We start from the raw sequence: 24,104 nt of genomic DNA, 5'->3' as shown, positions 1-24,104 counted from the left end.
GTGTAAAAATAGCTTCATTGTTATGAATGAAGTGTTAATTCACTCCTCTCTTTCTCATTGTATTATTGTTTCTGTACTTCTGATCAATATGTTCTATTGAAGTGTCTCTGGACACCTTTATCTGTGGTGAGTGCACATACCAGTCTTTCGGTGTGATTAGAGTGAATTTTAAATGTGAATCTGTGCTTCCACTAGTTTATGTAGCTTATCCATTGCCATAGCACTTAAGTGTTGTGTGTGTGTGTGTGTGTGTGTGTGTGTGTGTGTGTGTGTGTCCACATTTATATTGAATTTAAAAAATGTTTGTCTGCAACATTGTTTCCATCAATGCCCACATCTTGTTTGTAACTATGTTTATTGTCCCGTAATGTGGAATATTTATTACTGCTATGGTTGGGCATATGTACATGAGCACTTGAAAGTGACTGTGCAGTCAAAGGTGGTCTATAGCGTGGTTAAAACATCTTATATCATAGTGATCGAGAGCCGCAGCAGAAAAAAATGGCTTGTTTTATTATTCCAAAACACCCAAGGTCATCTTTCACTAGAAGTGTTTAAATGCATGTGGCACCTTCTCTGGGCTTCACATTGTGTTCTTTTTTTTCTGTCTCTTAAATTTACACAATGTCATCCTTTAATAAATTACAACTTGCCATTTTATTTCCTGTTCGTTTAGTGTACAATATTTTAAAAACATGTTTTACTTCCTTATCCACATACTGATAAACCTAATCAAAGAGTGAAGAGGAAAAAGAAATTAGAAAGTACATTGAGAGACAGTTGTTGTACTCCTCTGCAGAATTGAGACAGCAGATTAATTTCAGCTTGAAATTGTGTTGAACAACTACTTTCATCTAACAGGCATAGATATTCTGGTAAGAACTAACAGTTCTGCAATACACCCCATCTTGGAAAAGAGATATTTAGACATAGATCCTGATTAATCTGAAATATGATACATTTTTTGTGTTTTGTCATGTGCACGTTTTTTGCTTCTGCAGATTTAAAGTAGACAGAATTGCAAATCATTTGAAATTTGAACCGATTCTGAGTGAATAATGTAGTTTCTTTCAGATAGCAATTTCACTGCAGTTACTTCCTTCACCTGCAAAAATTTTGAGGTTACTATTAATTTTGCCTACACGGTAACTAATGTGACTGAAGAGCAACTTTACTGTTGATGACTCTGAATTCAAGATAAAATGATGGATTCTCTCTATCAAGAACTACTGAATCCGCTCACAAATGTAGTCTGATACTCCATATGATCATATTTTCATTAATAAATATTGTTGCTGTTGTTTGTTTTTCCCCCCGAAGGAGGGCGGGGATATGCAAGCAACTGATGGCTTCACTTTTTTGGGTTTCAGGGCATCATGTAAGAAAAATGAGCATTGAGTTTTGCAGGGCCAACATTTTCAGAATCCATGCTAGTTGAGAAATTTCAATACATTTGATCTCAGAATATGTTCTAAGTATCTACAACAGATAGGTGTCACAGATACTGGATGGCAGTTGTGTAAATCACTTCTGCTACCCTTCTTGTAGATGGCTGCATGTGCTTTCTTCTGATCATGCGCAGTTTAATTTGTTTGAACAATCCACACTATACTGTTCTTGAGAGCCGAGTTGTAATTTCCGTATAGAATCTGACAGGTTTCTAGATAGACTCTCCACATAGCTCATTCGCTCCTCTTACACCAGGACCGTGACAGCACAGCAAGTGTCACCCCCTCACACACACACACACACACACACACACTCACCTTCCGATATTCATCCATTGTCCATTTTACGTCCATCTGTTATCTGTGTCTACATTGTGGGAATATAAATTGAGTGGAGGAGGGGTGGGGTGACCTGTGAATCCAGGAAACAGTTTTATGTCTGTGTTCAAAGTCAAAGATATAAAATTAGTTTCCATCTTTGTACGAAAGAAGCCTCTAACTGTAAAAAATAGACCTTTTCATCTCGGTATTCAAATATACAATTGTCAACGCAAATTAAAAATAATTCTCTTTGTTTTATGTGAATCAGAAAATTTTCATTCTTGATCGTTATTTTTACATTGATCTTGTTTTTTTTTCACATTAGCTTAAATATGACAACAGCAAATGCAGGAGAAATTTTGTAAGAGATGAACAATCATGCAAAACATGTGTAAGTGGGCTTAAATGTTCATTATCTACCTCATATGTAACTATGGTATATCAATATTGCAGTAATGTTCTTTGTTTGCTTTTGCATGTGTGTGTTACGAAATTGTAATAACTTGTTGCCCTCTGTTATGTAATTTTGTCAAATCTTGTAGGTTTTATGTATATGCGACGTCTCCTTTATCATTATGTACTTGCTTAGTACACCAGGATGTGTGTATATTTCAGAAGAAAACCTCATAACCAACAAAGAGAAATAAAAATTAAAGAACAGCATGCCGTCCATCTAACCCATTATCTTAGATTTGGATGAAACTTCACTTATTTCTCCTCCCTACAGAGAAAAGTAACAATACCAAATTTTAATGTTTTATTTCGCTCCATTTTCATTTTATAGCATTTCAAATTTGGAAGTTTTGATGTTTTTAATGTGACATGATACTTGCTAACATTTTCAAATGTAATTACAATATTTTCTTTTAGCATCTAATATGTATGAAACAAAAGCTAGCTAGTGATATTGGACCTACCCCATTGAAATCATGGTTGCGGTGACACTGATCTGTAGTGTAGCCCAAGGTCTAGGTTGGGCTGCATGGTGGTAATGTGGATGTGAATTAGCGGAGCCAATGAATGTGAATGCCAAATAGAGGTTGTGGTAATGCATTGACCTGTTGCATAGCCTAAAGTTTATGTTCGTGCTATATTTTAACACACTTGACCAGATAACTTATTATAGACAAGCCTCCAATGAGTATTTTGTTGCGTATTATGTTTATATATTGTTTATAAATGACAAGAAATTTAAGGTGGGGTCCATTATGTAACATTTCACTGAAATGTGGTGGTTGTGTAATATAACATATTCTTATAAACAAAATTACCTAATACTTTTAAGTACATTTATCTAACAGATAGGAAAATGTAGTCAGTACATAATGTCACATAAAGGGGAAGGGGTACCTCCCAGACGGCCACCTGGAAAATAAATGTGCTGGGATTTTTGTTGTTTTACAGTATTTTTCCTGCTATTTTAAAAACTGTAAATCAGTTTTCATTCAGTCATATTACAAAATCTGTTGTTCAGACATTTGTAAAAATACATTTTTGGTTTGTGTTTCAGAGTTGTTATCCTTTTTAGTGTAATAGACATGTTGTTTAAAAACCCAGGAACAGATGACAACGGGCTACGTCATAAGTCATGGAACATATGCCTATCAAAACTGAAATTTTAAGTAATTAAGGGGATTAAACTATCTTCACTGGCTGGAATTACAGTAACAAAACTTTTGTTTTTAACTGCACACTGTAAAATGAAAATAACTAAAAGCAATATTTTTTTCCGAGTGAATATTCAATTTTCTTCCACTTGCAGTTTTAGAATGTTCAGATACCAAGAATAAGAGGTATTGGCAGTGGGCAAATAACCTATTGTTTGGAGCAATGGAGTGTTGGTTATGAACCTGCAAGATACATAAATTGAACAGTTACATCGTGTTCTGTTGTATACATTTCAATGACAATTTGAAAGTACCATAGATTGCAGTATTTACAAGCTATGTAGTGATATGGGTTGGCATTTTCTTCTATCACATGAGATTTCAGTTTATTCCTTAAAATTACAGAAGGTTCCACATTGTTACTTATGCAACTGGCTTCCAACGATGTAATGGTATTAAGTTGTGGAAACTTCTGGTTCTTTGAGGCCTTCAAAATGTTCCACAAGGTCTGAACATGGATAATATACAGGCTTTTCCTAATTAAAGTTTAATGGTGTTAACATTATATAACTGAAACGAATCTAACGAAAATGGTATTTGATTTGCGGAGTAGAGGTGTTTATAGATTTCCTTTTCTAGCTAGCCTTTTATCTAGTTCCTTTGTACTGTCTGTTTTTTCATGGTTGCACTTGACCTTATCATTTTGATCTAGGTGTATACCATATGGTGTACACCATATAGCAGAGATGCTGAGTCGCAGATAAACGCATTAAAGACTTCGTCTAAAATACCCCTCGCACGCGCGCGCGCGCGCGCGCGCGCACACACACACACACACACACACACACACACACACACACATTCTGGTGCTTCAAGAGTGAGAGATTTTTGTGTGTGTGTGTGTGTGTGTGTGTGTGTGTGTGTGTGTGTTTTTTGACTTGGGCCTCCCTGTTGTTTGAAAGCCCACTTTCCTGCAGTCTTTTTATTATGCCTATCTGCAACTCAGCATCTCTGTTATATGGTGAGTAGCAACTATCATTTTCATAATATTGTTCATTCCACCAGGGATTTTCCAATGCTTGATCTAGGTATAGTTCTTTTTTTTATAGTGGCTTGTACATCCATCAATAAAATTGTGGATTTTTGTAGCATGTGTAAACATTTATTCTGTGAACTCTATTGCAATTTTCAAATTTTGTGGGCTGTTTCATGTTACAATTGGCCCAAAAACACTATTTTTTTTCCCTCAGTATTTTTTAGGTAAATTGTAACAACGTACAGTGCAAGATTCAAATGTCCATTGGTATCCTTGGTCTTTCTACTTAAGTCAGTTATTTTCAATAAAGCCCATATGCCCTCACTGTTTGGTCCCCTCTCCCAAATTAACCAAACCATATCTGGCACTGTTAAGGTGGAGTACATTTGCAGGAGATGCAATATTCCTCAGTGTGATTGGTATGATTAAATCTAAAATCGTTAACTTCATTTCATAGTTATTCTCAGACTCCTTGGTTTTATGAATTTTGATTTTGAGGCATATATATAGATACAGAGTACCAGTGGGAGTACATTGTTCAAATAATATTGAGTGTACATGTGCGAGAGTTTGACATATTACATACCAGTATTACTTACTATTTTTCATGTATAACATGTGTTCTCAAACAAGACTTCAAAACATGGTGAGCAGATGTGCCCCCTCCCCTCTTTCCTTGCTGTCCCTTGCCTCCCTCATTCTGTGAATAAGAGAGCTCTGGTTGTCACTTCGCTGTACATTGCTTTGCAGTCAAGTTTTAGGCAGCTGCAGTGGGTTGGAGCAAATGACAAACAACTGGTGCGCACTCTAATGGAACCCTATGTCTTGCCTATAATTGAAACGTTGTTAAATGATTGACGAAATAAAGTTAAAGTTAAGAAAAAATGCTGTTTAGGAGTTTCCAGACAGAGAAGTGATTAAAGTTAATTGCAGGACATGGATCCTTGAACTCTCTTTTGATACCACTGAATTTCAAGAAAAGTAATTGAGAACAATACTAATCATTCTGTTAGATACCGTATTTGTTGTCACTCGTTCTTCTGAAAATAAATGGGGTATTATTTTGCCAGTAATGGTGAACCAGTTGGACTCATTTTCATATGTATTCTTCGCTCTCAAATAATGACAAAACAATTTTCTGTGTTACTTGTATGCTAACAATTACTCACAAAAGTAAGCCAGAGATGAGTTAGTTAGACTTTTCTCCATCAAAGCTAACAACAAAGTTCCGAGGTCAGGTCTGTTTGTTGCTATTAGGTCCAGTATATTTCCATCATAAGTGGGCTTTTAAGCATTTTGTTCTAGGTAGTTCTCAGACAAAACATTTTATAATGTTTCAAAGCTTGACTTGTCAATCCCACCACTTAAGACAGTAATTCTCCCAATTGATTGTTTGCTGTTTAAAATCTCATCCAGTGATGGTGACATTGTAATTGGGAAACTTACTTACTAGTGAACTGAGGTTTTCTCTGAAGATTTTGGTTATATCTGTAGGCGAGTCTGGTGGCAGATAGATCTGATAAGTTTATGCCCATTCCTCACACTGTCATCCCCAGTCAGTCTAACACGCAGCTTCAGTTTCTCTTTCGGTGCATTTCAGTTCATCTACTGTGTAAAATACACCACCTCCATTCAGTACACACTTAAAATTTCCCCTAATATCTCATTGCTATTTAGGATTTTAATCAGCTTTCTGTATCTGGTATGATGAGAGAGTTCCACAGCTTTTTAGGAGCACATCAAACTCTGGCATTTGTTGTAAATGCTTTGGCAGTTAATCGCTAGCATTTTAATACTCTTCCGTGAAGGGTGCATTTCTTTGAATCCTAAACTGACCCTTCCAGATCACCTACAGCTGTTATCTGGATTGGATGGAGTGTCTACATCCCCCACGCACTCTGTCAGCTACCTGGATAGCAATGTCTGATCTTTGGTGCAGACCTGACTCATTTAAGGGGGTTCTACACTTCTCAACCCTATGGCTCAAATCCAGGAAGTCGCAGTGTATATTATGACAGAAAGTTTGAAGTATCTGGTTCAGTCCTTCCACTCAACTCAGCACTAAGAGTTCAGTCAGTTCTGCGGACAATGTTACTAATTATGAGCTTTGTTACAGCTTCATGCACAAGGCTAGTTTTCTCAGCTTTCTCTGCCAGTCGCTGGAAAGATCCAGCTATGACCTTGGAACCCATACGACAGGTATTGGCTGTTCCAATATGCTCCACGATCTGCTATTGATTGCACCCTGTTTCCTCAGTGGCTGTCAGAGTAGGTTCAACTCATCGACCAATGCCGCCTTTGACCTGCTGAGAATTAGTAGACTCTGCCCTTTTTCATTTGCCGCCTCTTCACATAGGATACAGCAACTTTCCCAAGAGGTAAAGTGTCACTGGCCCAGTTTCAGTGAAAGTTAGCACATCGAACTTGTTGATTAGGGTGGTTAGTAAAACACTCTTGTGTTCTCGTTGGTTCTTGTTTCATCTGCACAGGACTCCTAGTCTCACAACCAACATGCCGCTCAAGTCCAGTGAATGAGTAGTGATAGATCCCATACTTCCTGTAAGTAGTACTTGTGTTAACTTTGGTATCTGAGGTACACCACCCTTGGGAGCTCTCACAACAAACCAATTCGTAACAGCTTCCAATCATTTGACAGTAGTCGGGCCAGTTTCCTGCTGCTTATGAGTATCATCTGACTCTTCCCATGTTCGAGAACAGTATTCACATTAAGGCTGCAGTGTGGCTGTTGTAATGTTTTACAGGATAGTAAACAAATAACTTTAGAATAAACCTACTGCTTCTTTTAATCTATCAGGCTAAAAATATTCTGATTCCCTTCAACAAAAAAACACCAGCAATTAGTACACATAACGAGCTTCTATCAAGGCAACGGAAAAACCTGGGATAAAAGTTACTAATTATTAACAAACTCTAAACCATCATTAATTTGTGGTAAATGCTGATAACATACACTGTTGTGGAGTGGAGGAATTAGATGGAATGTGTTATGTCAGTCATGATGCGAATTACTGTAATTTAATCGCAAACGTCAATTTACTACTTGAAATAGCTTACACAACAATTGTAACTTCAAAAATTCTCAAATTAGGGGTGAAGTATTCTTTGGCAGTAACTGTAAATATCAAATTCTGATGTACTGTGAAATAAGTTAGCCACTACACTCGTAACTTACGAAAATTTCCAAAAATATACTTTTGTAAGTGCCCAAAAAGTCCCAGAAATGTACCTCTGTGCCGTGTAATTGTACAATGAAAGTAGGGAACAGTTGTTGCTGGCTGAGGATACTGTTGTAAAAAGCTTCTAAAAAATCACAATTTAAGATTAGGCCTACAGTGGATAATAGTGTGAATTATTTTCAGCACTCGCAGATATCGGAATTTCACAATATAACACAATACGCCCTATTATTGACACAACCAATGAAAGATTGTGTGAAAGCAACACGAATAGTAAAATATTAGAATCTAGAATTTCTAATCAGTGTTCTCACATAAAGGAAAATTGGGAAGTCGTCATATGTGCAAATTGGACAGATCTTTTACATAGCTGAATTTATTACACCGTCTACTATCATGTGCCAAAGCTGAATAATGCAGTTGCTTAAATGTCCTTGTTTTTCACTGGTACATTATCTTCTATTTTTATAAGAATGTCTAGAGACTTTAATTCCAACTATTATGAAATTCAGTTATTATCTCACAAGCAAATCTGATTTGTCTTCCTTCTTGTGATATAACATTTCTTTCCTCTAATAGTGTGCTTTTGGGTGTTGTGCCAACACCCTTTACCAGTATAAAGCTACATAATCCATTTGTTGCAAGGTACTGTCATTTATATAAAAAAAACTGTAAAACTAAGATAATTGGATTGGTAAATCCTAGAATTAACTGGAGAAATCTAAGATTTACCATCGCGGCGTGATAAAAGTCCGAAATTTCTCATTATGTGCATAGATTTTGAACTTTTGCCAAGAGACATTGGTAGATTTTGGTTCAGACAAGTTTCATTGTTGCTGATTTTGTGTTCAGATAAGTTTTTTGTTGGCAAGTATGAGTCTTCAGTCCACCCACCGCTACGTAGTGTCAGTGTCAAGCATCCTGTGTACAGTCATCTTTGCCACTTATTTTAGTTGTTTCTTCTTCAGCTTTGCGTAAGAATGAGTGTCATTATGCATAAAAGATTTTACAAACTTTTATGAAGTGAATCAGTGAATAAGGAGGGGACAACAATTTTTATGTAACTGCTGAACAGTATAATATTCTGTTAAGTGAAGTGGCAAATGCAAAAATCGTTTTCAATAAGAAATCTGTTCACTACAGATGTTTGAAGCGATATGAGGATCTCAACAGCGCAGGTGAACAGAAACTCATAGCACCTGTGTCGCTAGAAAAGAAGAAATTTGTTATTACATTTGTTTTGATGAACTGTTTAACGTATGACATGAGACGCACATTGCTATAGGCCATGGCAGCCAAACATGGATGATTGTGGAACTGAATTGTAAGTACAAGAATGTGACTGTTAATCAGTTGTTACTTATTTGAGATTATGTGAACTGTGTCGGCAAAAGAAAAAAAAAATTGAAAAGGGGTATTGTAGTGAAAGCTCTCATACACAGTGAAATGAATTCATGATGCTAAATTGACGTTATCGACATGCAGGCAAACGCAGACAATAAGGTGAAGTTCACACTTGTATCCAAGATCATTTGACAAAATTTGTTATCCTCCTCACATTAACTTTGAAAAGGGCTGATGGATAGCACATCATCTTTTGGACATTTTTACCCTCTTTGGTGCCCCAAATACCCATCATTCTGATAATAGTACAGAGTTTTGTAACCAAGTAATTCAAAGTTTATGTGGGTTGTGGAGTGATATAAAGATAGTCTACAGCAGGGCTTCCGAACATGTGGTCCGCGGACCCCTTAGGGGTCCGCCGGCCCTTTCTAGGGGGTCCGTGGCCATCCTTCACGAAATTGTGTAAAATAATGAGTAAAATTATTGAATAAAAATGTGAACATCAAATTCATCACTTTTTTTTCGTGTGAAAAAATGTGTACTTCGTCGTATTCCCAACCAGCCTTTGCGGTTCCTAAGTGAGAACGCATACACAGTTTAGTGCCGGAGAATGCGGCTTCTCTGATAGACTGTTTCGTAACAATACGGGGGTCATTTGTGCGCCGGCTCACGGCGGTAGATGCGCTGAAATCTTTTACGCATGCGCGGAGCGAGCTTTGTCGACCAATCACAGCACTCGCTGGCACGTATGCGGCCCCAGGCATCATTAAATGTTAAACTTGCTTTGTCAGTGCACTACCTATTTCATAAGTCGAATTTTGACCTTCAAGTTGTTTTCATTCATCTCTACATCTACATCTACATCTATACTCCGCGAGCCACCTTACGGTGTGTGGCAGAGGGTACTTATTGTACCACTATCTGATCCCCCCTTCCCTGTTCCATTCACGAATTGTGCGTGGGAAGAACGACTGTTTGTAAGTCTCCGTATTTGCTCTAATTTCTCGGATCTTTTCGTTGTGATCATTACGCGAGATATATGTGGGCGGTAGTAATATGTTGCCCATCTCTTCCCGGAATGTGCTCTCTCGTAATTTCGATAATAAACCTCTCCGTATTGCGTAACGCCTTTCTTGAAGTGTCCGCCACTGGAGCTTGTTCAGCATCTCCGTAACGCTCTCGCGCTGACTAAATGTCCCCATGACGAATCGCGCTGCTTTTCGCTGGATCATGTCTATCTCTTCTATTAATCCAACCTGGTAAGGGTCCCATACTGATGAGCAATACTCAAGAATCGGACGAACAAGCGTTTTGTAAGCTACTTCTTTCGTCGATGAGTCACATTTTCTTAGAATTCTTCCTATGAATCTCAACCTGGCGCCTGCTTTTCCCACTATTTGTTTTATGTGATCATTCCACTTCAGATCGCTCCGGATAGTAACTCCTAAGTATTTTACGGTCGTTACCGCTTCCAATGATTTACCACCTATGGCATAATCGTACTGGAATGGATTTCTGCCCCTATGTATGCGCATTATATTACATTTATCTACGTTTAGGGAAAGCTGCCAGCTGTCGCACCATGCATTAATCCTCTGCAGGTCCACCTGTAGTACGTACGAGTCTTCTGATGTTGCTACTTTCTTGTAGACAACCGTGTCATCTGCAAATAGCCTCACGGAGCTACCGATGTTGTCAACTAAGTCATTTATGTATATTGTAAACAATAAAGGTCCTATCACGCTTCCCTGCGGTACTCCCGAAATTACCTCTACATCTGCAGATTTTGAACCGTTAAGAATGACATGTTGTGTTCTTTCTTCTAGGAAATCCTGAATCCAATCACAAACCTGGTCCGATATTCCGTAAGCTCGTATTTTTTTCACTAAACGTAAGTGCGGAACCGTATCAAATGCCTTCCTGAAGTCCAGGAATACGGCATCAATCTGCTCGCCAGTGTCTACGGCACTGTGAATTTCTTGGGCAAATAGGGCGAGCTGAGTTTCACATGATCTCTGTTTGCGGAATCCATGTTGGTTATGATGAAGGAGATTTGTATTATCTAAGAACGTCATAATACGAGAACACAAAACATGTTCCATTATTCTACAACAGATTGACGTAAGCGAAATAGGCCTATAATTATTCGCATCTGATTTATGACCCTTCTTGAAAATGGGAACGACCTGCGCTTTCTTCCAGTCGCTAGGTACTTTACGTTCTTCCAGCGATCTACGATAAATTGCTGATAGAAAGGGGGCAAGTTCTTTAGCATAATCACTGTAGAATCTTAAGGGTATCTCGTCTGGTCCGGATGCTTTTCCGCTACTAAGTGATAGCAGTTGTTTTTCAATTCCGATATCGTTTATTTCAATATTTTCCATTTTGGCGTCCGTGCGACGGCTGAAGTCAGGGACCGTGTTACGATTTTCCACAGTGAAACAGTTTCGGAACACTGAATTCAGTATTTCTGCCTTTCTTCGGTCGTCCTCTGTTTCGGTGCCATCGTGGTCAACGAGTGACTGAATAGGGGATTTAGATCCGCTTACCGATTTTACATATGACCAAAACTTTTTAGGGTTCTTGTTTAGATTGTTTGCCAATGTTTTATGTTTGAATTCGTTGAATGCTTCTCTCATTGCTCTCTTTACGCTCTTTTTCGCTCTTTTTCGCTTCGTTCAGCTTTTCCTTATCAGCTATGATTCGACTACTCTTAAACCTATGATGAAGCTTTCTTTGTTTCCGTAGTACCTTTCGTACATGATTGTTATACCACGGTGGATCTTTCCCCTCGCTTTGGACCTTAGTCGGTACGAATTTATCTAAGGCGTACTGGACGATGTTTCTGAATTTTTTCCATTTTTGTTCCACATCCTCTTCCTCAGAAATGAACGTTTGATGGTGGTCACTCAGATATTCTGCGATTTGTGCCCTATCACTCTTGTTAAGCAAATATATTTTCCTTCCTTTCTTGGCATTTCTTATTACACTTGTAGTCATTGATGCAACCACTGACTTATGATCACTGATACCCTCTTCTACATTCACGGAGTCGAAAAGTTCCGGTCTATTTGTTGCTATGAGGTCTAAAACGTTAGCTTCACGAGTTGGTTCTCTAACTATCTGCTCGAAGTAATTCTCGGACAAGGCAGTCAGGATAATGTCACAAGGGTCTCTGTCCCTGGCTCCAGTTCTGATTGTGTGACTATCCCATTCTATACCTGGTAGATTGAAGTCTCCCCCTATTACAATAGTATGATCACGAAACTTCTTCACGACGTTCTGCAGGTTCTCTCTGAGGCGCTCAACCACTACGGTTGCTGATGCAGGTGGTCTATAGAAGCATCCGACTATCATATCTGACCCACCTTTGATACTTAACTTAACCCAGATTATTTCACATTCGCATTCGCTAATAACTTCACTGGATATTATTGAATTCTTTACTGCTATAAATACTCCTCCACCATTGGCGTTTATCCTATCCTTGCGGTATATATTCCATTCTGTGTCTAGGATTTCGTTACTGTTCACTTCCGGTTTTAACCAACTTTCCGTTCCTAATACTATATGCGCACTATTTCCTTCAATAAGAGATACTAATTCAGGAACCTTGCCCTGGATACTCCTGCAGTTTACCAATATTACGTTAACTTTTCCTGTTTTTGGTCTCTGAGGACGGACGTTCTTTATCAACGATGATAATGTCCTCTCTGGTAAGCCGTCAGGTATTTTATCGTTTCGCCCAAGGGGGGTCCCTCTAACCTAAAAAACCCCCGTGTGCACGCCACACGTACTCTGCTACCCTAGTAGCTGCTTCCGGTGTGTAGTGCACGCCTGACCTGTCTAGGGGGGCCCTACAGTTCTCCACCCAATAACGGAGGTCGATGAATTTGTAACCATTATAGTCGCAGAGTCGTCTGAGCCTCTGGTTTAGACCCTCCACACGGCTCCAAACCAGAGGACCGCGATCGACTCTGGGCACTATGCTGCAGATATTAAGCTCAGCTTGCACTCCGCGTGCGATGCTGGTTGTCTTCACCAAATCAGCCAGCCGCTGGAAGGAACCAAGGATGGCCTCAGAACCCAAGCGGCAGGCGTCATTCGTTCCGACATGTGCTACTATCTGCAGCTGGTCACACCCAGTGCGTTCAATAGCTGCCGGAAGGGCCTCCTCCACGTTACGGACGAGACCCCCCGGCAAGCACACCGAGTGCACACTGGCATTCTTCCCTGACCTACCCGCTATTTTCCTGAGGGGCTCCATAACCCGCCTAACATTGGAGCTCCCTATAACTAATAGGCCCGCCCTCTGTGACTGTCGGGACCTTGCCGGAGAATCGGCCACTGGCCCAACAGGCGAGGCATCCTGTGGTGGCTTGGAAACGATGTCATCACCACTAGGAAGCACCCCGTACCTGTTGGAAAGGGGTAAGGCAGCTGCCGCGCGGCCAGATCCCACCTTTGCCTTTCGGCCAGGCACGCGCGAGCCCACCACTGTCCGCCATTCACCCTGGAGTGATGGCTGACCGGTAAGATGCTCACTGCCGGAAGACGCAGCGACATCAGGGGTTCCATGTGATTCCAAGGCCACCGAAGTAGGCATAGGTCTCACCACAGTTGCCCCAACGCCACTACGAGCCGACGCCTGCGCCTCGAGCTCGATGAGCCTAACAGACAAAGCCTCCACCTGCCCCCGAAGAGTGGCCAATTCTCCTTGCGTCCGCTCACAACAACCACAGTCCCTACACATGACTATGTTTACCCTACTCTATACGGTGACAAATTCCCAAGATAATCTTCTGATGAGCTACTCTGATAATCAAGAAACACTCACTGAAATACGAGACGCGAAAACTACGCTAGGTTTTCCCAGAAAAACTATTTAAAAGCTAAGCGCAGCAAATAAATACAAAAACGCTTTATACAAACAGTACTCGCTGCTGCTGGTGCTCTCGCTCTGGCTGTCACAAGACAACTGCTGATTCAAGTGACTAGTGGCAAACGGCCGCGAAACAAACAAAAGACCGTTTTAGGGCGCTTTCTGTTCTAAACGATCAAGAAAACACTAAGAAATCTAACACGAAAACTACGTAAAGTTTTATCAAGAACTGTTAGTTACTATGCAGAGCAGATAAACACAAATAGAATCCCTTCCTTAGTGGATGGTCGTGAACAAAATGCAAAATAAACGCTTTATACAAACAGTACTCGCTGCTGCTGGTGCTCTCGCTCTGGCTGTCACAAGACAAAGACTATTGATACTTCAGGGGGGGGGGGGGGGATGGGGGGTCATTGGGAACTGACTAGGGGTCCGCCATGGATTTTCGACTGAAGAAGGGGTCCACCAGCTGAAACGGTTGGGAAGCCCTGGTCTACAGGAAGCCGAGGCACAGTAAGTCTCAGGGATCAGTTGAAAGAGCAAATAAAGATATCAAAAATATGTTGTAAACTTGCATGGAAACAAATGAAACTTCAAAACAGTCTAAAGAGTGAGGCTTGTGCAAGCAATGAAAAATTGGGCTTATCATGAAGGGATCAGATGTTCACCATAGGGGGGGGGGGGGGGGGTGTCCCAGTGAAAATGGACATTATGACCTCAGTTGTTCCACGTGATTTAATAAACAATATAGTCACTGAAGAAGACTTGGAAACAATGTTAAACACCACTTCCACTGACTCACAAGAGATTGAAAATGATGGTCAAGGGATTGATGCCTGTGGATCAAGTACTGGAACAGATGGAATGGCGGCAGAAAGTAAAGCTGCAGCAGGTGAGGCAGCACCAGATACACAGGATTTGAGAACGGTTAACAATGAGACACCAGCACCAGCTAATGGTTGTGATGAGACACTGGCAACTTCCAACAGTGTTAATAAAGTGAAACGGATGCAATAAGGTGCCAAAGAAGGTCTTAAAGTGCAGGCAAAGAGAATGAAAGCAGACTCATATAACAACATTCCAAAACCGTCAGTTGGACAGAAAGTAAGAATTAAAGTACTGGCTGTAGATAGGGCAAAAATTGATGCAAAATCTGTAATAGCAATTGTGATAAATATTTGGGATGACGAATTTTATCAACTTGGTACCAAAGCGGGTAAACTGAAGTCATTGTACAATATCAACCAATTTGCATTGAGCAAGGAAAATTTTACCCGCATTGAAGAAGTAGCGAGAGAAGCAATTAGTCTATGGGAAGTAGTTTCCAATCAATCTTTTCTTGGAGGATAAGGGTTGAAAAAGTGCAATTGCTTAAAGTGTTCAACTAAAAAATACTTGTGTAAATAGTCTTCCATCTTATGTAACTACAAATGCCGCAATAGTCAGCCTCACAACGTAACTTTTTTACAACATTTTTCATTACTATGGAATATTGCTCATTATAATTACATTGGACTGCAAGAATGTTTAAAATACATATATTTACAATAAATACAAACTATTTCAATAAATTGCTAAGCTGATTTTTTTAATTAAATAGTTGTATCAGTTGGTATAGGTAAATCCCAAGATTTACCAATGTCTCCTGGTAAAAGTCCAAAAGCTGTGCACATAATAAGAAATTTTGGACTGTTACCACACACAGCATCTTTACATATGTTTTCAATAGTTTGTCCAAGCCATTTCAATTGTGTCATTGTGTTTCCTTATGCCAGGCCATTGCCAATTGCATCCTCATATGAGTGTGCATGCTTGTACTTTAGATATAAAGACCCTAGTGTTCCTAGAAGAGTGGGCCAACCCATTGCTTCCTGCTACCTATATTTCTCAGAAAAAGATTAAGCTAAAATTATACATATTACAGTGCTTATCGAGGCTTACCAGCAGTCACTCTGTTCCTTACTCATAACGTGAAAAGGGGTGGGGGGTGAATGATAGTGGTACATGAAGTAATGTCCACTATGCAGCATAAGACAAGTTGTGGAGCATAGATGTACATTTTAATGATTGCTCTGATTACCTTGCTGTTGCTAAAATTCTAATCCTATGCTTCTGTTTCAATAACAGATTAATCTCCCTAAAATCTTTCGTGTGCTGTTGGCAGTTACCTGGCAACAGAATTTAGTTGACGTATATTATTTAGAATGTGTGTTTATTGTGACAAAGGTCACATAAGAGTCAGTTACAAAAAGATTTATTTCTTTATTTTAGGTGGTCCATACTCAGCATTTGGAGGACGTGATGCTTCCCGTGGTCTTGCTACGTTTTCTGTTGATTCAGCAAAAGATGAATATGATGACTTGAGTGATCTAAACACGATGGAGATGGAATCTGTTAGAGAATGGGAAATGCAGTTCAAAGGTAAAATTAGTACCTAAAAGAGCAAAATTTAGTATGCCGTATTTACCACTAACATTAACATAACATTACGATGTGATATACGTATGTTTTTATTTTAGGAGAATGTCAACTATTCTTTTGAATCCTTAAGATTGTCCTGACATTCTTTTTCCCTGCCTCATACCTTTGGAAATGTCTCCCACGATCTGTCCTTTATGTTGATGTGTGTGTTGTATGGTAGGAAAGGAGAAGCATGTGCAGAAGAGTGTCTAGTGCTAAAGGGCAGCTGTGCTTTTCAGTGACAGAATTTTAAAGAAACTTTAAACAAGTGATGTACATAGGGCTGATGGCGGGGGGATCGGATATCTCTGTGGTCGTAATGAGTTAATCATCGACAGATCTGTCACTTAGCATGAGGTGCGTGGAACTGAGTATTGACAAGTGTGAACTGTCTTTTCTGTATGTTCCTTAAGGACTGGAATTCCTTGCCGGAAACTATGGTAAATATCTTGGCTATATGCAGTCTACTAAAAAGATAAAATTTATCCTGCAACTGAAAACTATTTAATGGTACGAACACTCCACAGGTGTACTGCTGGTCCATAGTGTTCAACGGGCAAAATATTTCAGCAATCAGACATGTCGTGATCATCAGGTGTGCTGACGAACTGAGCTTGTGAGGGCGGGTGGCTGTCTTAAACCCTCTCCCCCTGCGAGGCATTCTCTCCGTGGTCCGCGGCCGCGCATTGGCAGTCGCTGGCGTCGGTGTAATTGCCTCGTCCATCCTGGTTGCCTGTTCATTTTCTTTGCTGAGCGTCTTTTTAGTTAGACTTAGTGCTGCTTCCCATGCCTTGCTGAGGTTATAACCACAATCTTGGTTGATGAGTCCATCACTGGTACGAATTTAGATAGCCTCTCTAACAATGCTGTCCCAGTGTTTAGATGTCTGTGCCTAGACCCTGGTATGTTGGTAGTCCATTTTGTGATTTCCAGACAAACAGTGCTCTGCGACTGCCGACTTGTTGTGGTACCTAAGTCGAGTGTGCCTCTGATGTTCTTGGCAACGATCTTTGATCGTGCGCACTGTCTGTCCAATATAAGTCTTCCCACACTAACATGGCATCTGGTATATGCTGGCCTTCCGCAAACCGAGATCATCTTTGACACTTACTAATAATGCTTGTGTTTTATTGGGTGGGCAAAAGATAGTTCCTACTCGGTGTTTCCTCAATATTCGTCCTATTTTCCCCAATAGTGCGACAGTATACGGTATATAGGCAGTGGCTATCTCTTCCTCCGTGACTGCTTGTGTCTCCACATGCTGCATTGTATAGGTCGGGTGGAGAGCGCGTCTGATCTGCCATTCCAAGTACCAATTTTTCTGGAATACAGTTTTGAGGTGTTCCAGCTCATGGGCAGACTCTCTCCATCAGAGATGGTGCGCACCCTGTGCACCAAAGTTTTTAGCACCCTGTTCCTCTGCAAAGGGTGGTGGCAGCTATCTGCATGCAAATACAGATCAGCGTGCGTTTTTGTCATGTATGCCCCGTGGCCCAGGGTGCCATCTGCTCTTCTTTTGACCATGTCGTCCAGGAATGGTAATCTTCCTTCTGCTTCAGTCTCCATAGTGAACATGATGTTCAGATGTATGGAGTTCAGCTGTGGAAGGAAGTCTAGGAGCTTGTCACTTCCATTGGGCCAGGTCATGAACGTGTCATCCACGTAACAGAGAAAACAAGTATGTTTCCATTTGAATGATGTCAAAGCTTCCTCCTCGAGGTACTCCATAGAGAAGTTCGCTACCACAGGTGAGAGTGGGCTCCCCATTGCGACTCCTTATGTTTGTTCATAGTATTCTCCTTTAAAGAGAAAATACGTGGAGGTCAGAACGTTCCTGAAAAGGTCGGTCATCTTCTCATAAAATTTCTGTGCAGTAAGCTGAACTGACTCTCAAAGAGGCACCCTGGTGAATAATGAAACGACGTCAAAACTTACCAGGATATCAGCCTTTCAGCTTGAAGCTGTTGAGACATTTTACAAAATACACAGAATTATGAACCTAGTGAGGGCATTTACCGACATAAGGTCTTAGTAATGCTGCCAGGTATTTGGCCAGCAAATATGTAGGTGCCCTAATGTTGCTGACAATTGGGCATAACGGCACCACTTCTTTGTGGACTTTAGGGAGTCCATAAAGTCTTGGTGGTACAGGTCCTTGAGGTGTCAATTTCTTGGCGACACCCTCTGGTAAATCCACGTCCTTGAGAAGAGCACGAGTCTTGTTCTCCACCTTCTTTGTGGGGTCAGCATTGATCTTCCTGTAAGATTTGTCATTTAGCAGGCTTTGCATCTTCTCCATGTAGTCCTTATGGCCTTAGTCAGCCAGTAAAACAACAATCTCGGGGCTCTGTCTCAGGTCTCAAATGGCTGCCCTCTCCGTGCTGGTAGTATTCAACTTGATCGGTTTAGTTCTCATCGGAGCACAGTAGGTTTCCCGGCATACTTCTTAAGCTGCTTCAGGTGACAGTCGCTCAGCAATCTGTTCAACTGCACTGACAATGTCCACTTCTGGTGTGAACCTAGGTGTGGGAGCAAAATTAAGTCCCTTCTCCAGAACAGAAACTGCATCCCCAGTCAGCTCAATGTCTGTAAGATTGATGACCATCTTGCATGGGGCCTTCAGCGGTGGTTTGCCGGAGAGACGAAAGAATTTAGATATCTGATGTCCCGAAGCCTTCTTAAGAGCAGTATTGGCGGTCACCCAGGTAACACCATCAATCCAGTCCCAGGTCCTGGAATTAAAATGATTGGCTAGTTGTAGATGTAGTTTAAGTAGTTTGAGAGTTGTACTCAGGGCTGTGTCTGGTAAAGTGTACCCTCTCACAAACCAAGGCGAGGGTAGCACACTTCATTATTCTCTTAGCTGCTGCAGAATCGATGTGATGCATGATCTTAGCAGAGTTTGGCACAGCCTGATCGGCACGACACTTCTTCAGAAAAGCAAGAGCACCCAGCAAACGGCTCCTTCAGTGGCACAGCTTTTCAAATTTCTTGATGCTGCGATACATCTCCTCCCTGTAGATATGATTCTTCAGTTTCTCCCTGCGTATTACTTGCTCAAACAGTTCATGGGTGTACTGCCAGTCCCTAGTGTCCAACGGGCACAATATTTTGTGATCTGGCCCCATGGAAGTCTCAAGCTCCTAGACTTTCTTATGCACCTGAACTCCATACATCTGAACATCAAATTTACTATGGAGACCGAAGCAGAGGGAAGTACACCCGTGGACTGTTCGAGCAAGATATATGCCGGGAGAAACTGAAGAATCATATTTAATGGTAGTTAGGAAAGAACACACAGCAGAATACACATTTCTATATATAAACTCCATGACAGCTCAGTGTAATACGTCATCGATTCCAGTGCTCCTGGAAGTCATGAGTAAAGCCATTTGACAGCTGGATCATAACAATAATTAGCACACGCAGCACAACTGACACTGCACTACTCTATGCTGAGAGAAGTGCGGTTTGGTCACTACATCGGCCCTCTTGAGGAAGCAGATTGCCATCCAGGTAGCATGTCGGGAAGTGTACTCGCTGTCCAGATCCTGTTGTGTATGTCTACGGTGGTTCTGCAACAGGTAGTGCCAGTGCTTGTGTCAGTGTTGGACATCGGGTGGTCGCTCATCGTGTGGAACATTCACCGATTTAACTCTGTCTATAGAGACTGTAGTAAGCTGGTCATTCACCAGTATCTCAAAGGTGTGTCCCCCTTGCTGCAGAACCTTGTGGGGACCAGTGTGCGGTGGTTGCAGAGTATGACGTTAAGTGCATGTCTGTAGGGCTTGATGCACTTAGGTGGTGGAGGTGCCATGCCTTGAAGCTTGAGGGGGCAAAGTCGGGTACATTTTCTCTCTGTCAGAGTAGAAAGTCACAGGTGTTGGGTGATAGTGATGCTTATGCTTTTACAAACTCTCCGGGTAGGTGCAAGGTTTCACCATAAACAAGTTCTGCAAATGAAGTGTCTAATTCAGATTTATATCATCCAGAGGACCAGAAATATATTTGGCAGTGCTGACATCTAATCTGAATCCTGACTCATGACTGCCACCTTGAGCAAGCGATTCCAGTGCTCAGTCATTTCAGGATTCGAAACCAGAACAGCTGTTAGCATGAGTGACATAAAAGTAGATATCTTAGGTGTTGCGAAACAACTCAAAACACTTAAGAAAGGCAAGTCTTCTGGTCCAGATGGTATACCAATCAGGTTCCTTTCAGAGTATGCAGACACAATAGTGCCTTTCTTAGCAATCATATACAACCGCTCACTTGACGAAAGGTCTGCTCCTAAAGACTGGAAAGTAGCTCAGGTCACACCAATATTCAAGATGGGAAATAAGAGTAACCCATTGAATTGCAGACCCCTCAATTTGCCGTAGGATTTTGCAGCATATACTGCACTCGAACATTATCAGTCACCTTGATGAAAATGACCTATTGATACACAACCAACACAGTTTCAGAAAATATCGTTCTTGCGTAACACAGGTAGCTCTTTATTCCCATGAAGTAATGAGTGCTGTCGACAAGGGATCACAGATCGATTCCAGAAGGCTTTTGATACTGTTTCTCACAAGCGACTACTAATCAAATTGCGTGCATTGGAGTATCGTCTCAGTTGTGAGACTGGATTCGTGATTTCCTCTCGGAGAGGTCACAGTTCGTAGTGATAGAGGGTAAATCATCGAGTAGAACAGAAGCCCTGCAAGGTAGTGTTACAGACCCTCTGCTGTTCCTGATTTACATAAATGATCTAGGCGATAATCGTAGCAGCTCCCTTAGATTGTTTGCAGGTGATGCTGTAATTTACCGTCTTGTAGAAATCATCAGATGATCAATTCCGAATACCTTGATCTAGAGAGAATTTCTGTATGGCGCAAAAAGTGGCAATTGGCACCAAAAACAAAAGTGCGAGGTGGTCATCCACATGGGTACTAAGAGAAATTCGATACATCTTGGGTATACAATAAATTGCACAAATCTAAGGGCTGTCAAATCGCATAAATACATAGGGATTGCAGTTACGAGCAACTTAAATTGAAAAGACCACGTAGATAATATTGTGGAGAAGGCAAAACAAAGACTGCGCTTTGTTAGCAGAACACTTAGAAGATGCGACAAACCCACTAAAGAGACAGCCGACATTACACTTGTCCATCCTCTGCTGGAATATTGCTCCATGGTGTGCGATCCTTACCAGGTAGGATTGACGGAAGACATCGAAAAAGTGCAAAGAAGGGCAGCTTGTTTCGTGTTATTGTGCAATAGGGGTGAGAGTTAGGGTGGCAGTCAATGAAACAAAGGCGGCTTTCTTTGCAGCAAGATATAGTTACGAAATTTCAATCACCAACTTTCTCTTCTAAATGCGAAAATATTCTGTTGACACCCACCTACATAGGGAGAAATGATCATCGTAATAAAATAAGAGAGACCAGAGCTCAAACGGAAAGATTTAGGTGTTTCTTTTTCCCACATGCAATTCGAGAGTGGAATGGTAGGTAAGTAGTATGAAAATGGTTCGATGAACCCTCTGCCAGGCACTTAAGTGTGAATTGCAGAGTAACAATGTAGATGTAGATGACACATTATGCCACCTTTAGATATAGAATTATTTTGCTGTTATCAAACACTGCTTTATGTAGCATTATTGTTGAGTGAAGTGCAACTTTATAGATATGACATCACATAATCTAATTCAGTATTTCATGTTGTGGTTTTTTTTTTTTTTAATAGAAAAATACGAGTATGTTGGGCGGTTGTTGAGGCCTGGAGAGCAACCAACCAACTACGAAGAGGAGGAGGAAGAAGATGTGCCAAATGCTGCTCAGACAGATACTAAACCAAAGGATGAATGAATGTGCTTTTGCTACTGCAACTTTCTGTACTGGACTGTACTGTACTGTCTTGTCGTCATTCAACATCCACAAGAATGGGCATGCCCCTTCATTGATTTTTCAGGAAGAAAGGGGGTTTCAGTACAGTTATCTTACGTTTAAGGTTGCCTTACTTTTGTATATTTCTTATGAGCTTACAGCTTTACATATATGGAGAAAGGCCAATTTAGCACTGATTTAGTATATCCTTATTTTTATTGTTTAGAGTGGTTATATTTGAGTTTATGGTAATGTGTGATCTACGGTGTGGAAAATTGATAAAGTATAATCTATTAAAAATTTAATATATTTTCATTAATTATTCCAAAAAGAACATATTCTAAAATTTTATTGTTGTCAAGAGATAAAGAGGCTGATTAACTCCATTCAAATAAGTTTTAATGACAGTTTTCTTTATAAGCTGTTGCAGAATGTTGATTTTTTTTTTTTTTTTTTACAAATATGTAGAAAAGCTATCTCTTTAGTTCATGTAATTCATACATTTTTAAGGTGGTTATTACTGCTGACTGTGTTAATATACAGTTACTAGTTGGCTGTTCAGGTACTGTTGTAAATATGAATACTGATTCCAAGTTTCGTCTTGTTTGTTGATACTGTTGCATTTTCTGCTTTGTCAGATTATATATCACTGTCAAATTGTGTGTGTTTTATTTTTCTTATTTTTTTTTTTTTCTTCTTTTGTCTTTGGTCAAAATTTCATCAAAATTTGAGTGTTTTAAGTTTCCATTGCAGTTAATGGTAATATTTCGACACCTGTGGCATAATTAATCTTAATCAAATTGTAATGAGACTGGATTCTTGTGATAGAAGTGAGAGTGACACATGTGGTGTTTTAAGTTGTTTTACTAACTTGGTTTTGAGAATTTTATATTACATAAATTGGAAATATAATGCTTATTACCAAAGTGAATGAAAGCTCTCTGAATTAAAACTTTCTGGGGGTAAAACATTTACAGTGTTTTATATTGCTTTAAATATGAAGAAGGAAAAGAATTTTATTCTGATGAAAATTAGAAGAAACACTTGTTCCTGTCTGGCTTAATTATATTCATATTGTTATGTGTTCATTGGCTCATTCCACATAATGTTAATTCTTTTGCTGATAAAGCATTGATTGTTACAATTTTTACTCCAGTTTTGATGTCCTTTGATGAACATCCACATGTTCTGTACTGAGTTGCTGTTAAATTGTTGGTATACTTATTTTGTAAATTCTTGTCTGATTTTGTTCTTTTTGCATTGCAATGTGGGGAACCACAGATGTGTCTTCTGTATATAAATCATAAAATAACATTACTGACAGATTTAATTTAATTACTTTGCCTTCCATTGAATGCATTTTGTAAGTTTTTCTTCATTGGATTGGCCTGATACTCATTCCATCATAGCTGTATTTTCCCATAAAGAAATTAAATATGTGTTCTAAAAAGATGTCTGTATATATATATACATATAATTATATATTTGTGTGTGTACTTTTCATACATGTTCTTAACTGAATAGGTGGTTGTTGTGCTGTGCCAGATGGCTGACAAAGGCAAATAAATTTCAGATGTGATGTTTTATGAAGTCCTGTGAATGTAAAGCACGTTTTTTTTTTATGATTTGTAATTGCTTTAGATTGCTAGGTAGTTTTCATTAATTTTTTTTACCAGTTTTAACTCGCGGTGAAGACTGCCTTGAGGAAATTGAGGCTGCAGACACAGGCCAGCTTTGGAATATTGAAACAGATTCACAGTTTTGCTGCTGTAGAATAAGTTAGTTGTATGATTCTAATATAATAGAGTACAACACATTTGAAGTTTTTGATGCCATTAGTTCATTAATAGAGACTGAAGGTAGGCAAATCAATGGGGAGGAAACAGAAGTTAATTACTTTCTAAAGTAGGCTGAAATGGCTCAGTTGAAGTAG

At 39.9% G+C, this 24,104-nt stretch overlaps 1 protein-coding gene across 1 annotated transcript in view; it reads left to right on the top strand.

Moving 5' to 3' along the window:
• Positions 1 to 23,757, top strand: part of LOC124787827 (membrane-associated progesterone receptor component 1) — a 33,421-nt gene extending 9,664 nt beyond the window's left edge. The window contains exons 2-3 of the mRNA XM_047254762.1: positions 16,107 to 16,256; positions 22,032 to 23,757. Coding sequence (XP_047110718.1) covers positions 16,107 to 16,256; positions 22,032 to 22,153 — 272 coding nt within the window. The 3' untranslated portion in view covers positions 22,154 to 23,757. The remainder of the gene's footprint in view (positions 1 to 16,106; positions 16,257 to 22,031) is intronic.
• The last annotated feature ends 347 nt before the right edge of the window (positions 23,758 to 24,104 follow it).

Source organism: Schistocerca piceifrons, chromosome 3 (genome assembly GCF_021461385.2).
Source record: "Schistocerca piceifrons isolate TAMUIC-IGC-003096 chromosome 3, iqSchPice1.1, whole genome shotgun sequence".
NCBI lineage: Eukaryota > Metazoa > Arthropoda > Insecta > Orthoptera > Acrididae > Schistocerca > Schistocerca piceifrons.
Note: the sequence above shows the minus strand (reverse complement) of the source record. Positions and strands in the feature narration are given on the sequence as shown.